Source organism: Osmerus mordax, chromosome 7, assembly GCF_038355195.1.
Source record: "Osmerus mordax isolate fOsmMor3 chromosome 7, fOsmMor3.pri, whole genome shotgun sequence".
NCBI classification, from domain to species: domain Eukaryota; kingdom Metazoa; phylum Chordata; class Actinopteri; order Osmeriformes; family Osmeridae; genus Osmerus; species Osmerus mordax.
Genome location: NC_090056.1, coordinates 6108794 through 6121630, shown reverse-complemented (window position 1 = coordinate 6121630; position 12837 = coordinate 6108794). Strand labels below are relative to the sequence as shown.

Sequence of the window (12837 nt, the reverse complement as noted above, 5' to 3'; positions counted from 1 at the left end):
ATTCAGCCACTTTTGGTTTCTCTCAGAACAGAAGACTCAGTGGACCGATAGATGTGACCAGTTTAAGTGTGTTGAGTAAGGAAAGTGGTGGGTCTTAATATGTTCTTTCAAACCGGTTCAATGGAGAATGCCCATCAGATCTCATTTGACATCAATATGATGACGGTAGAGACTTGTTGGTGAAAAAGAGGAGACGAGGTAACAAGTAAACAAGGTCACTTTATTGAGATGCACCATGTCTAAGTTTGTGGCCCTGCTGTGAAACACCAGCACCCTTCAGTGGTCACAATAGCTCATAGCTTTTCATCAGGATTCCTCCGTCAGGAGGAACCTTTGTTTTGGAAGCTACGGTACACAACTGACAGCCTATACTGACAATCAGTTGTTTAATTGGATCAATGTCATTGCCCCCAATAATCTTAGTTTCACGAACGATGAATGGAAACCGAAATGAGTCTGAAAGTTTATTAGAAATATTATAGTTATAAGTGTAACAATGGAATGTGTTTTTTAATTTAAACTTGCATTTAAATTGTGTCATGTGCAAGAAGGTTTCTGCACTCCTTCTCCAAATACATATGGAAGAAAACCCTTTGCATATGTGCTACATTTTGACACAAGCCAAATAATATGTAATAACTGCTTCTTTTCAGTTAGCAAAGTAGATTTATGTTTGGAATTTGGCTTAATTCTTTGTGTACTCAAATTCCTCGCAAAATGAGATTGCATGAGGATATAAATGTCCCTTTACCGACTAATTTGACCCATGACAAGGTTGGGGTTAACAGGTTTGTTCATTCATTTCAACTGTTGCAGTATTTAAAACCAACAAACTATAGGCCAACATTGTGTGTTTTCAACATACACTGGGAAATGGTTGCTTCAAGCTAAAACTTGCTTTATCATTTAAACAAAATATACATAAATGGATAATCCCTCATTAAAAAAAGAAAACTTTATTGAAAATAGGCGGCTTTAAAACCTTCATCTTCATTAGAAATCACACTTTTTGTAATTATGGACCTCACTTGGGATGAGCAAAGAAAAAGGAGAGCATGGTGTAAGACAATAGCACATCTTGTTATAGTCAGATGGACAATTAACTATACCCAACAACACATCATGGAAACGGAATTGTCCATGCAGAATAGAACAGCAAAGCACAGAGCTGCCGATGGCTAAGAGGGCCCTTGGTGTCCGTGTCCGGCTGTTACTGTTCAGAGAGATGGTCCTCTGAGGGGATGGAAAACTGCTTCAGGAGTCGGGATGTTTCCTCTACCACTTAGTGACAATCTTGTCTCTAGTCTTTTTAACCAACCGTTGGGACTTGCCTTGTTGCTGTTGTTAACACTTCCTCTGCTCCGCTACTCAAGGTCTGGCATTTCTGAAAATAAATACATTTTAAAGTTAAATAAATGATTATACGAAAAAAATTGTAATTGTGGGAACTTCTAATCAAATTAAAACTCTGATAACATATTCCTGAGTTTTAACTTAAAATTGTTTCAGGACAAAATTATAACACCAAAACATTTAACATTTAACCACCAAAACTCAAAGCCAAAGTGCAGTGGTACAAGGGTAGAAAGGCTTACTTTCATCATCACTGTCTGCAGGCTCATGCTGTGAATTATACGTATAAAACAGGGGGAAATGGTGTCAATGGGAAAACAAGTATTTAACAGGTGTTGATTTTACATTGATTAGTTAGACTAAATGTTTAATAAGAACAAGTTTCACCTCATCTACACCATCCAATTCTGGTAGATCATCTCCTCCCATATTGTTCATCATCTGCAAATAAAATACATGAATTTCTGTTTAAAATCTACAAGCACATTTTTTTACTTTAGGCAAAATGCCTCATATTCATCCAAATGGTAATATACTTACATCTGAGAACTTATCAAAACTGGACAAGTCCTCATCAGAATCATCTGCCCAATCCTTCCAGTTATTAAAATCCACACCGAGCCAGTTAAACTGGAAAACAAAACGAAAATGATCAAACACAACACCTTGACATAACGGATGCATCCTGAAATACAGAAGAACAAATAAAAGATGACATTGAAACCGTTTTCACCTTTGCCTTGTCTTTAGTTAGCCGTGGCCATGATTTCCCTGCCTCTGTTTTTCGTAAACAACACAACACAGACCTGTCTGTGCGTTTGTGCTTGGATTCCTAAGTGCAAAAAATAATAATGTTAGCATGCACGTGACATATGCATGTGTAGGATTCTGAACAAGTAAAACAGTCTACGCAACTGTGGAAAAATATCCTTACATTAGGATCAATGGCGTCAAAAAGGTCCAATTCGTTCAAGTGTTTGGCATTATCTGTCCCACCGACACAGCTGTAAAAAAAGACAACAGAAAACATCTCTTGAAATCAAATGACCATGTGACTACATGCATGTAATTTTGGGCAAGTAGCTATGAGCAACTGCAGCACAACCTTGCAACATCTTACCGAAAATCTATTTTAGATTTGTCAAATTTTATTCTGACATCTTTGCTGTCCTCCACGCAAAACTCTATGAAGACAGAGTCCCGTCTGTCATACCACTTCGCACTTGCAGGCTGCCTATTGGACAGAAGACACATAAGAGGATTAGAGTGGGATTACAATGTGACAATAAATGCAATGTATCATAAAACTGTTGGATTTTAGCTTCAATCCAAACCCAATTGAATCTGCTCGCAGTCTGTTTGGGATAGTTATCGAGCAAATATGACGGACCTCTGCTGTATTTTGCCAGGTTAACTTTGCTATGCAAGGATGGACTGGCTCCGCCCAAGGCAGCCTAATTAGTTTCAAGGTCAAACTTGATCAGGTAGCTGTTGTGGTTACCTACAGGGAAAGGTAGCTAGCTTTACATACGGTAATGTTGGTAGTTACCGAAGGATTGCGGTACCAGGGAAAAGTAAGAACTAAAGATTTGTGGCTTGCCTCATCTCAGTCACTTAACTTGTCACTGGTCACAGCAATCACCTACTTGAGTTGGTTTGTCATGTTAGAAATTACAAATATCAATGGGTGCATACTGGATGTCAGCTGTTGAACTCAGAAGCTGGTTAGCCAGCTAGTTGGTAGCTAACGCAGCAAAGCACGACTCCACCATCATGACACACCATCCGTTTCTATATTCAGCTAGATAGCCTAGTTATCTACAGAAGGCTAGCTAGCATGCAATGCAAGGCCCCACTTGCTGCGCGAGCAAACCAGAAGGGATTTAATAAGCAAAATTGTTGCACTTGCATAGATAAATTTGACCCACAAATGAATAATTACGAGTGGAATACTGACTAGTTACTGTCACTAGCTTTGCTAGCAAGTTACCTAGATCAGCACTGTCAAATCATTTGCTGGTGCGCCTCTTCGAACAAACTACAGTAACGCGTTAGCTACACTAGCTAGCCTAGCTTGGTCGCAAACGTCTTGCATTCCCACTTTCTATTCCAGCAAGCTCACTGCTCGCCTCACACTTACATCTTGTCCCACTACTTCTCTTCTTCCCTTTTTGTGCAGCAATATTGTAACTCCGTGTCTGCCAATTTGCTTATTGTTGCTATCTGCGAATTATGAGTAAGAGAGCAGCCAAATCCAAAACCGAATCTGTCCGTGTCAATGACTCCCTGCTCTCGTCTCGTGCTGTGACGCACTACAAGTCCGCCCACCACTAGAAAGCTCAAGATGTTTCTAGACTTTCTTGACGCGTTGCATTAGCTAATTATTTCGGTTATATAAAAACTATTAGAAACGGGCACTTAATTTTGTTCCTAATAACTATTCCACTAGTTATATCTATTTTGGTTAAAGTCTACAAATAAAAACAAATATAGCTGCAAGCATTAATGGCGGATTCCTCCTCAAAATGGCAACATGTTGTACAATGTAGCCTACATGTTAGAGGTTAAGATTTATACCTGCCGACAGACGAACCTAAAATAATATTTCAACCTGCACAATTTTTGTATTCGGTTTTGAACTACTGGACCCAGGATTACAGATACACTAGCAAATTTACTATGTTGGAAGGTGTTTTTGCGTGAGTTCACTAAGTGACAAACGTGAATGGGACTTTATTATACTGTGACCAACGCATGCAGTCTCACAATATCGATCAAAAAACAACTTGTGATGCAATAAATCTAATAAGTTGACTTGACGTAGCATGATACATACACAATAGTTCTGGCTCTTTTAGTGTATTAATCGCCTAAGAGTGAAACATTATGATTACAGCCATCTAGCTCAGTGGTTCTCAATCCTGGTCCTCGGGACCCCCTGCCCTGCATGTTTTAGATGTTTCCCTGTTCCAACACACCTGATTCAAATGAATAGTCTTAAAGACTATAGTACATAGTCTTAAAGACTATTCATTTGGGCAGGGCAGGGGGTCCCGAGGACCAGGATTGAGAACAACTAAATCTAGCTAACTGTACTGTGGTGTACCTGACTTGCTTTGCAGTACATTTACATTTTGTCATTTAGCAGACACTCTTATCCAGAGCAACTTACAGAAAGTACAGGGACATTCTCCCCGAGACAAGTAGGGTGAAGCGCCTTGCCCAAGGACACAACGTCAGTTGGCATGACCGGGAATCGAACTGGCAACCCTCGGATTACTAGCCCGATTCCCTCACCGCTCAGCCACCTGACTCCCCAGGGAGCCCTGGGGAGTCAGGTGGTTGCCAGTCATCTAACCTGGTTAGATGACTGGTTGCTGGTCATCTAACCTCTTGCTAAACAGGTTAGATGATCTGAATGTACTGAGTCCTGATGGGCTCAAATAAACACTACAGCTAAATCATTGTTATGTTTGACAAATACAACAATCCTACAACTGGTAATCTAGATATCTACAGATATTTATAAACAGAATTATACTGCCCGTGTTCCCTAGTTCTACAGACAGTGAGCTGCAACCGGTGTTGTGTGACATTTTGTCCATATAGTATCAAATGAATGGACAGTGACCAGAAAGATGACATTTTGTCCAGATATAGTTTCAAATTAATGTTTCAAATGTGAACGTTTAAAAATTGCCGGGTGTAAAAGGTACACACAAAGAGTCTGAGCCTGATCTATCCAGGCTTACCATGTTGCATCCAGAGTCATTCTCGTCAGGGACCTTTGTGACGGTATTATGTGAACACAAGCTTCCTCTTCCTGGTTGAGTATACAGCTTACTGTGTGTATGTGTGTCTGTGTGTGAGTATGTGTGTGTGGTTGTATGAGTGCGTGTGTGTGGTGATGGGGATGGTCCATAGGCATATTGTAGGAATCAATATTCTGTTGCTTCCTCTGTCCCCTACTCCCCACCCTTCCACCTCCAACCTCCCCTCTCTCAAGGCTCCACTGTGCCCCCCCCCCCCCCGCCCTCCCCCAGGGCTCCCCTGTGTTTCCCCCTCCCCCTCCCCTCTCTCAGGGCTCACCTGTGTTCCACCCACCCCCCTCCCTCAGCGTCATTGCAACAGATCAAAGTCACCACTAGATGGAGTCAGAGACCCAAGTTTGCTGTGATTAAGCTGTACATCTCAGCCACTAGATGCTACAATCTGACAACGAATGTAGACAGTAAACTTATGCTCAGGTGTTCTATGTGTAGCACATGGTAAGCGGTGACATGGTAAGCAGTGTCAAAACACACTACAAGGTCTTTACTAGATAGACAAGATACAAGGTATGTTGACGGTAACAACATTGCACTACGGTTTATTGTCCATCACAACTATGGAATTTGTATAAGATCACAAATACTATTACAGCTGTATTGGCTGCATTGGTATATTTGAGATCACTGGTACTCCAACTTGTTACAGAATGCCCTTTCTGTCTGTTTGACTTAGGTACTTGTCTGTACAGGAGACATCAGGACAGATGGTTGCTTTATTGCCTTGGTTTTCAAAGTAACAGTAAAAGTCAATGGCCCATGTGGTCATGTGCATGCAGCCCTCAAATGTGAGGAAATCATACGATAAATTACCCTATGGATTGCCCCTGAGTTGATGAAAGACAGACTATCTTGGCAAAATGCACATGTCTACACAATATCTAGACTGTCTTTTCTTGAATAAATCTTGCAATTCCTGGGCCTTATTCAACAAATTATGTCAGAATGGGATCCTGCACATGAATGAATAGATGGAATAGATGGATCGGGATAGGGTAAATGTGTTATAGTTGTTTGGCAGTCTTATATTTGTTACTTTAGTTACACGGGTAGGGTTCGACAAACAAATATAGAATCCTATGTTTACCTATAACATCATTTTCATGCCATCTTGTCCAACAGAAGTGGTCATTTACCAAACTAAGAAATGATAAACGCATCTCACTCATAGCAGGCCCATAGCCTTATTACACAGCCATTTGATCTAATTTAAAAACCAGGATGGAAGATTCCATTCAAACCATTCAAGTCTCTTGAACATGACCTGAATAGGGAATTGCAAAAACAACAATCACATTTCTTGTATTTGATTATTTTCATGCTGGAACAAACATTTGTTCACGCTTTCTAAAAGTGAAACATATTTCTTGCGCTTTCAATAAACACAGTTTCTGAAGGTGGAACCTGTATGAATACTGTATGTGTTGAGAGGATGGTGTGGAGCATCTCCTAATGGAGGATGAAGAGACAGTGGCTCGTGCTTCAGGGGATATGCTCTCCTATGCAAGGCTCTCTCCTCTCTTTGTTCTCTTACTCTCTTTTTTTCTCTCCCCTCTTGTCTCTCTCTTTTTCTCAATCTCTCTCTCTCTCTCTCTCTCTCTCTCTCTCTCTCTCTCTCTCTCTCTCTCTCTCGCGTGCTCTCTCTCTCTCTCTCTCTCTCTCTCTCTCTCTCTCTCTCTCTCTTCTCTCACTCTGTCTCTCTCTCTCTCTCTCTCTCTCTCTATCTCTCTCTCTCTCTCTCTTTCTCTCTCTCTCTCTCTCTTAGGCTCTTAGATGACAGGGCAGGGCAATTTGAGGTGAGAGTGGGTTGAGGAACACTGAAGCAAATGGACCCTGCGGGCACTCTGGACCATACATGCCTGTCGTAGACAGACAGGCACAACAGACACTATGAGAATGAACTTGGTCATAGCTGGAATTATTACATATTACGTAACATCCATTATTACAGTACATTGAAAGCAAGGTATCTCCCACTGTCATTGTTGCAGTACAGCAAAATAAATATTAGAAGTAAATGATATGAATGATGTACAGATGAGCTTACCTTTGTATTCATTCCAAACCCCTGACTGCTTGTTGAGTATATTTGCTTGTTAGTGCTTACACATGGATAATTGGTTGGTAAGGGTGTTTGAATTGCGCTGTTTTGGGTTTACTTATCAAATGGCAGTGTTTTCTGAATGACATAATGGTGATAATTGTGTCTTAAAGTAAGAGGTGTGTTTAGACTTTTGCAAAGAAGTGTGAATGAACCTGAGAAATGTGTCAAAAAGGGTAAATTGTGTTTACAGTTTTTCTCAGTCGCTTTGGTGCATTTCTCACATCACTATTTACATTTGCACAACAGTTAGTTTAACCTCCACAACATTTAGTCATTTGTGCACATCATAGTAGCAGTTTCTCATTCCTTCCAACAAATTGCAAATGTGTTTGGACATTTATCAATTGCTTTCATACAACTCTCTGCTGTTTTATAACATTATCATTTGCTTATGTCATGTCAGTCAAAATTAACTATACTTGTGAATGCTGAATAGTCATTCCATATAAACCTAATAGCCCTCATTTCATTGTTTGAGTCATTGTATACAAAAATGTTGAACTAGTTGTCAAAATCTGTCAAGCAAAGTTTTTTAAAATATTTTTTTTTCTTGAAAATGTCTCCTTAATTGAACCATTTCTCTCAAGTGAATCTCAGCTTTCACTGAAGAGAAGGGGTGTGTGAAGTATCAGTTGCAACCAATGATAAGCCACTTCTCTATAATCACTGTCAGAGCTGAGTCCCATAAACCCCCACTTTACAAGCACATATGTACCAAGCAGGACATAGTGTGTACCATTTCTACAATACTGTGACACAGAAATGGAAGGTCAGCGTTGAGGAAGAGGGGTGAGGGTGCGGGGAGGAAGGGGACAAGACAGGGGAAGAGGAAGAAGAGGCCAAGTACATAGGCGGATCCCTGATGTTGTTGTTGCATGTTGTACTGCAATATTGTTTACCGTTGTGCACAGCTTTACCCAAAGGGAGTTTATATTTGTTATAAATTAGGGTGTATTTTTTCGTTTGCACAATGCTATGAACAAATTAGAATTGCAAAGAGAATATGCAGTAAAAATGTGAAACATACATATTCAGTGTCTTGTACTCATTTACCTCCCTAAATACAGTAATGTGTAACTTTACTGTATTTTTCAAATGGCTGTGCAAATAGTATATAGTGCTGTCTTGAGCATTTTCAGGTAGTGTCACCAAGATCTGACTTTTTTGCATTGGAAAACATTTACAGAGTAAACTGTCATAATGAAAACATGACAAAGCCATTTGACTATCTTGTTCATAAACAATGGTGTCGGGACTTTTCATCTTGATGACACTGACACTTTCATTGACATGAATACTTGCTTTTGAGGAATGAGTTATCCATTTTGAGCAAGTGACACGCTTTTGCAGGTTATCAACTAGGTTTTGCAGTTTGTACTAATTGTTTTGAGAACTGCATTACAGTTTTTCTCAATTGTTTACACACAAATACTGGTACTTGAAACACAATGACCACATCATGTAACTCATGCACCAACCCCATGAACCAATTGTGCTAAACTACAAGCACAATTCCTGCTTTACACTCAAATTGCAGTTCTAACACACACTTTTTTCAAAACACTACACACAATTCTCTGCATTTGGCACAATTTTCATGAAGAAAATCTTTTGTTTTCACAAAGAACACACTGCCATTCAAATACGCACACTGACTCATCGCATGGGCAAACACCTGTCACACAGTTTTACAATTAGCAATCAGAGCTTTAGAATAAAAGGGCAACAGGTGACCTTTTCTGTTTTTGAGCAATGGATGCCAACATTGGAAACAGAGGCAGAGGAGTGAGAGTAAGAGGAGGAGGACAGGGAGGACGAGGATGAGGAATGCCAAGGACCATAATCTCTGATGAGATCCGAGCCGCTTTGGTTGACCATGTAGTCAACCATGGTCTAACAATGAGGGAGGCTCGGCAAAGAGTACAGCCAAATTTGAGCAGGTACACTGTAGCATCCATCATCGGGACTTTCCGAAATGAGAATAGGTAAGAAATCTACTCTCACAACAAAATTGCAGTAGGCCTACTGCATATCAATACAGTACTCAATGAGTACAGTAGTACAGTATTGCCTGTGGACTGTTCTGTTGGACTGTAAAAATAAAGTATGTTTCAAGTATTTGGAAAATGTATTCCTACTTTGTATTCCTACACAGTATTTACAGTATTTTACTATTTGTTTGGCAGAACTGAAAGATTACCAACACAAGGTGGTCGGGAACGCCTTCTGTCTCCTGAACAGGAAACTGAAATCATGAACATGGTCCTAGAAAATAACGCCATAAAATTACGGCAAATACAAAGAAAAATAATAATAATGTAACTGTATACACTATACGGTAAATTATTATGTTGTTTTGTATGTAAACCACTGTATGTGCAACTTTGTGTTGGTTGGGATGTACACTGTGTACATATATGTAAAATATATTTGTTACCGTGTATTTCTGTGTTCTGAGTATAAAAACAATATTCTCAAATATTTTACAACACACTTATGTGTACTGTCTGTAGTAAATGTAACACTGAACAAAAGAAGGCCTAACTCACTATGATGAATGAAGAATAAGTGTTTTCCATTCATCATAGTGTTTTACATTGAGCACATCAGTGTTCAAATGGTTCTTATAAATGTCTATTCATATGATGGTTTGTGTTTGTCATTTGAAAACAAAATACCATTTTGAGATTAAATAACATTGTTTTGAATGTTAAGTTTAATTTTGCAGGAGAAGTGAGGGGTTTTGCCCATTGTGTGTGTGTTTTTTTGATTTGTGTGTAGAGTTCTGAGAGTATGAGGTATGCATTCAGAAAATGTGTGTAACCAATCGAGAAAAACTGTAACTGTTGTGCAAATGTAAATAGTGATGTGAGAAATGCACCAAAGCGACTGAGAAAAACTGTAAAGATTGGGGTACATGGTCTTTCTGCTGGGATTTGGCAAAATGGTTTTGTGGGGATGGCTTACACATACCATTTTTGTGTGTTAGCAATCGAGAAAAACTGTGAATCAATTTTGAGTGGTTGTGTTTTGTCAATGACATGTTTTCTCTATTTGTATTTGATTGTTGCCATTTGTGTTTACCAGTATGGATGACATGTGCATTAGGGTGCAGAATGTGTTTTGAGAATGAGAATGTGTTTAGAGTTTTGCTGAAACGTCTATGTGAGATCTGCAAATTGTGTTTTACCATGTGAAATGGTTTAAGGTATTGACAACAGACTGCACAATTAGCTACATGAGTTTTAGTGTTTTAGCAATTGAGAAAAACTGTAAAGAAGATGCAGGCTTATACACTTGTAAAGGCATGTTCTTTTCCTAGCCAATGTTGAAAAACAATGTACACAGTGTACATCCCAACCAACACAAAGTTGCACATACAGTGGTCTACATACAAAACAACAGAATAATTTACTGTATAGTGTATACAGTTACATTATTATTATTTTTCGGTGTATTTGCAGTAATGTTATGGCGTTATTTTCTAGGACCATGTTCATGATTTCAGTTTCCTGTTCAGTAGACAGAAGATGTTCCCGACCACCTTGTGTTGGTAATCTTTCAGTTCTGCCAAACAAATAGTAAAATACTGTAAATACTGTGTAGGAATACCAAGTAGGAATACATTTCTCATATACGTACTTGAAACAGACTTTATTTTTACAGTCCTACAGAACAGTCCACAGGCAATACTGTACTACTGTACTCATTGAGTACTGTATTGATATGCAGTAGGCCTACTGCAATTTTGTTGTGAGAGTAGATTTCTTACCTATTCTCATTTCGGAAAGTCCGGATGATGGATGCTACAGTGTAGCTGTTCAAATTTGGCTGTACTCTTTGCCCAGAATCCCTCATTGTTAGACCATGGTTGACCGCATGGTCAACCAAAGCGGCTCGGATATCCTCAGAGATTATGGTCCTTGGCCTTCCTCATCCTCGTCCTCCCTGTCCTCCTCCTCTTACTCTCACTCATCTGCCTCTGTTTCCAATGTTGGCATCCATTGCTCAAAAACAGAAGAGATCACCTGTTGTCCTTTAATGCTAAAGCTCTGATTGCTAATTGTAAAACTGTGTGACAGGTGTTTGTCCATGCGATGAGTCAGCGTGCATATTTGAATGGCAGTGTGTTCCTTGTGAATACAAAAGATTTTCTTCATGAAAATTGTGCCAAATGCAGAGAATTGTGTGTAGTGTTTTGAAAAAAGTGTGTTTTAGAACTGCAATTTGAGTGTAAAGCAGGAATTGTGCTTGTAGTTTAGCAGAATTGGTTCATGGGGTTGGTGCATGAGTTACATGATGTGGTCATTGTGTCTCAAGTACCAGTATTTGTGTGTAAACAATTGAGAAAAACTGTAAAAAGCATGAACTGAGTGGATTTCTGATCAATTGAACTCAACCCATGTCTCGTGTGTCTCAAGCTGCAGTCAAGAAATGATTTAGAAGAACAAAATCTTCTCTTTTGTCTGTCATTATTTCATGTGGGTCATGGTAAGGTTGTCTTCTCTGAGAAACCTGGTTTGTATCATTTTAACCAAAGGATCAAGCAAGCGTCACTCATTTTTTTGGATCTTTATTCCTTTAGTTATTTTCTGTTAACATTGATCTGTTAATTTATCTTTCTCTTGTCTCGAATATCCCAACTTTACTCTTCAGCTGCTGACCACAATCGTTGCTGGCGCAACCAAGGCAAAGACACGGTGTGGTCAATAGGATTCCAGAGGGTCTTTGTGGAGATAGACTCATTACATAACAGGGTCCTTAACAAACACCTTCCCCAAACCCATGTGTAATATACCCTAATGGAGTTTCATTCCAGTTACTTGTTAGAGATGAAGGAGTTCAGTTTATAGACTGAACAGCCTAGACAGACAACCTGAGTTTATCTGCAGAGTAGAGAACACAATAGCATTTATCTCTTTTGTCAATAAGCTTTATTGTGGGAAAATACGTTTTAGCCTATAGCTCAGAAAGACATAGAAAATGAGTCAGCAGCTTATCCAGATAAACAGTAGATGACAAAGAAGCGATTGCTAATTAAAACCACCCAAAAGCGCAGACTTCAAAGATAGTCAAACACAATCCAGATAATTAGAGAGAACGCAATTTTAGCAAATGATTGCAAGAAGAGGTTTCATTGGTTCTCATTGGAGGTCTGTTCAATGAATACATGCCACAGGCTCAAACTTGTGCATTTTGAAGTACCTATTGTGTAGGCCACAGTCTATCCTTGTCTTGCTGGGTGAAAACACTACAAGTGTTGATTTAGCCTCTTGTGGTGCTGGAAGCTGATGTGTGTTGCTTTCCCCACACCCCAAATGTTGTTTTATGCATCACGACACTGAAAAGAACCATTCATACCTAGACAGGCGGTCGGTGTTAGGCTATCACATTGTTATCGCTAATTTCCTGTCTTTAAGTCTTCCCTGGCCAGACAATGAGTCGTGGCAGGTTCAGGTGCAGCATCATGGGGCAGATGCTAGATCTCCACAGCTACTTGTAGGCAGCTGTGAAGAGACAGAAGGAAAAAGGGAAGTCACTGAACTAATTTCC

At 39.5% G+C, this 12837-nt stretch overlaps 2 protein-coding genes across 2 annotated transcripts in view; one reads left to right on the top strand and one right to left on the bottom strand.

Moving 5' to 3' along the window:
* The window catches only part of stat6 (signal transducer and activator of transcription 6, interleukin-4 induced), a 113989-nt gene that overhangs the window by 21461 nt on the left and 79691 nt on the right, over positions 1-12837 (top strand). The window lies entirely within an intron of this gene.
* ptges3a (prostaglandin E synthase 3a (cytosolic)) lies at positions 941-3679 on the bottom strand. Its single transcript, XM_067240091.1, has 8 exons — positions 3494-3679; positions 2474-2587; positions 2288-2357; positions 2087-2185; positions 1894-1983; positions 1741-1794; positions 1596-1623; positions 941-1384 (listed from the first exon to the last, which is right to left on the bottom strand). Coding segments are annotated over exons 1-8 (477 nt in total). The 5' UTR covers positions 3496-3679; the 3' UTR covers positions 941-1364.

Bases quoted from the DNA above. Each gene is read 5' to 3' on its own strand.
- ptges3a (XM_067240091.1), bottom strand. The intron at 1,624-1,740 runs GTGAAACTTGTT...TATAATTCACAG, and splicing joins AATTGGATGGTGTAGATGAG to CATGAGCCTGCAGACAGTGA. The intron at 1,385-1,595 runs GTAAGCCTTTCT...ATTTATTTTCAG, and splicing joins TGCAGACAGTGATGATGAAA to AAATGCCAGACCTTGAGTAG.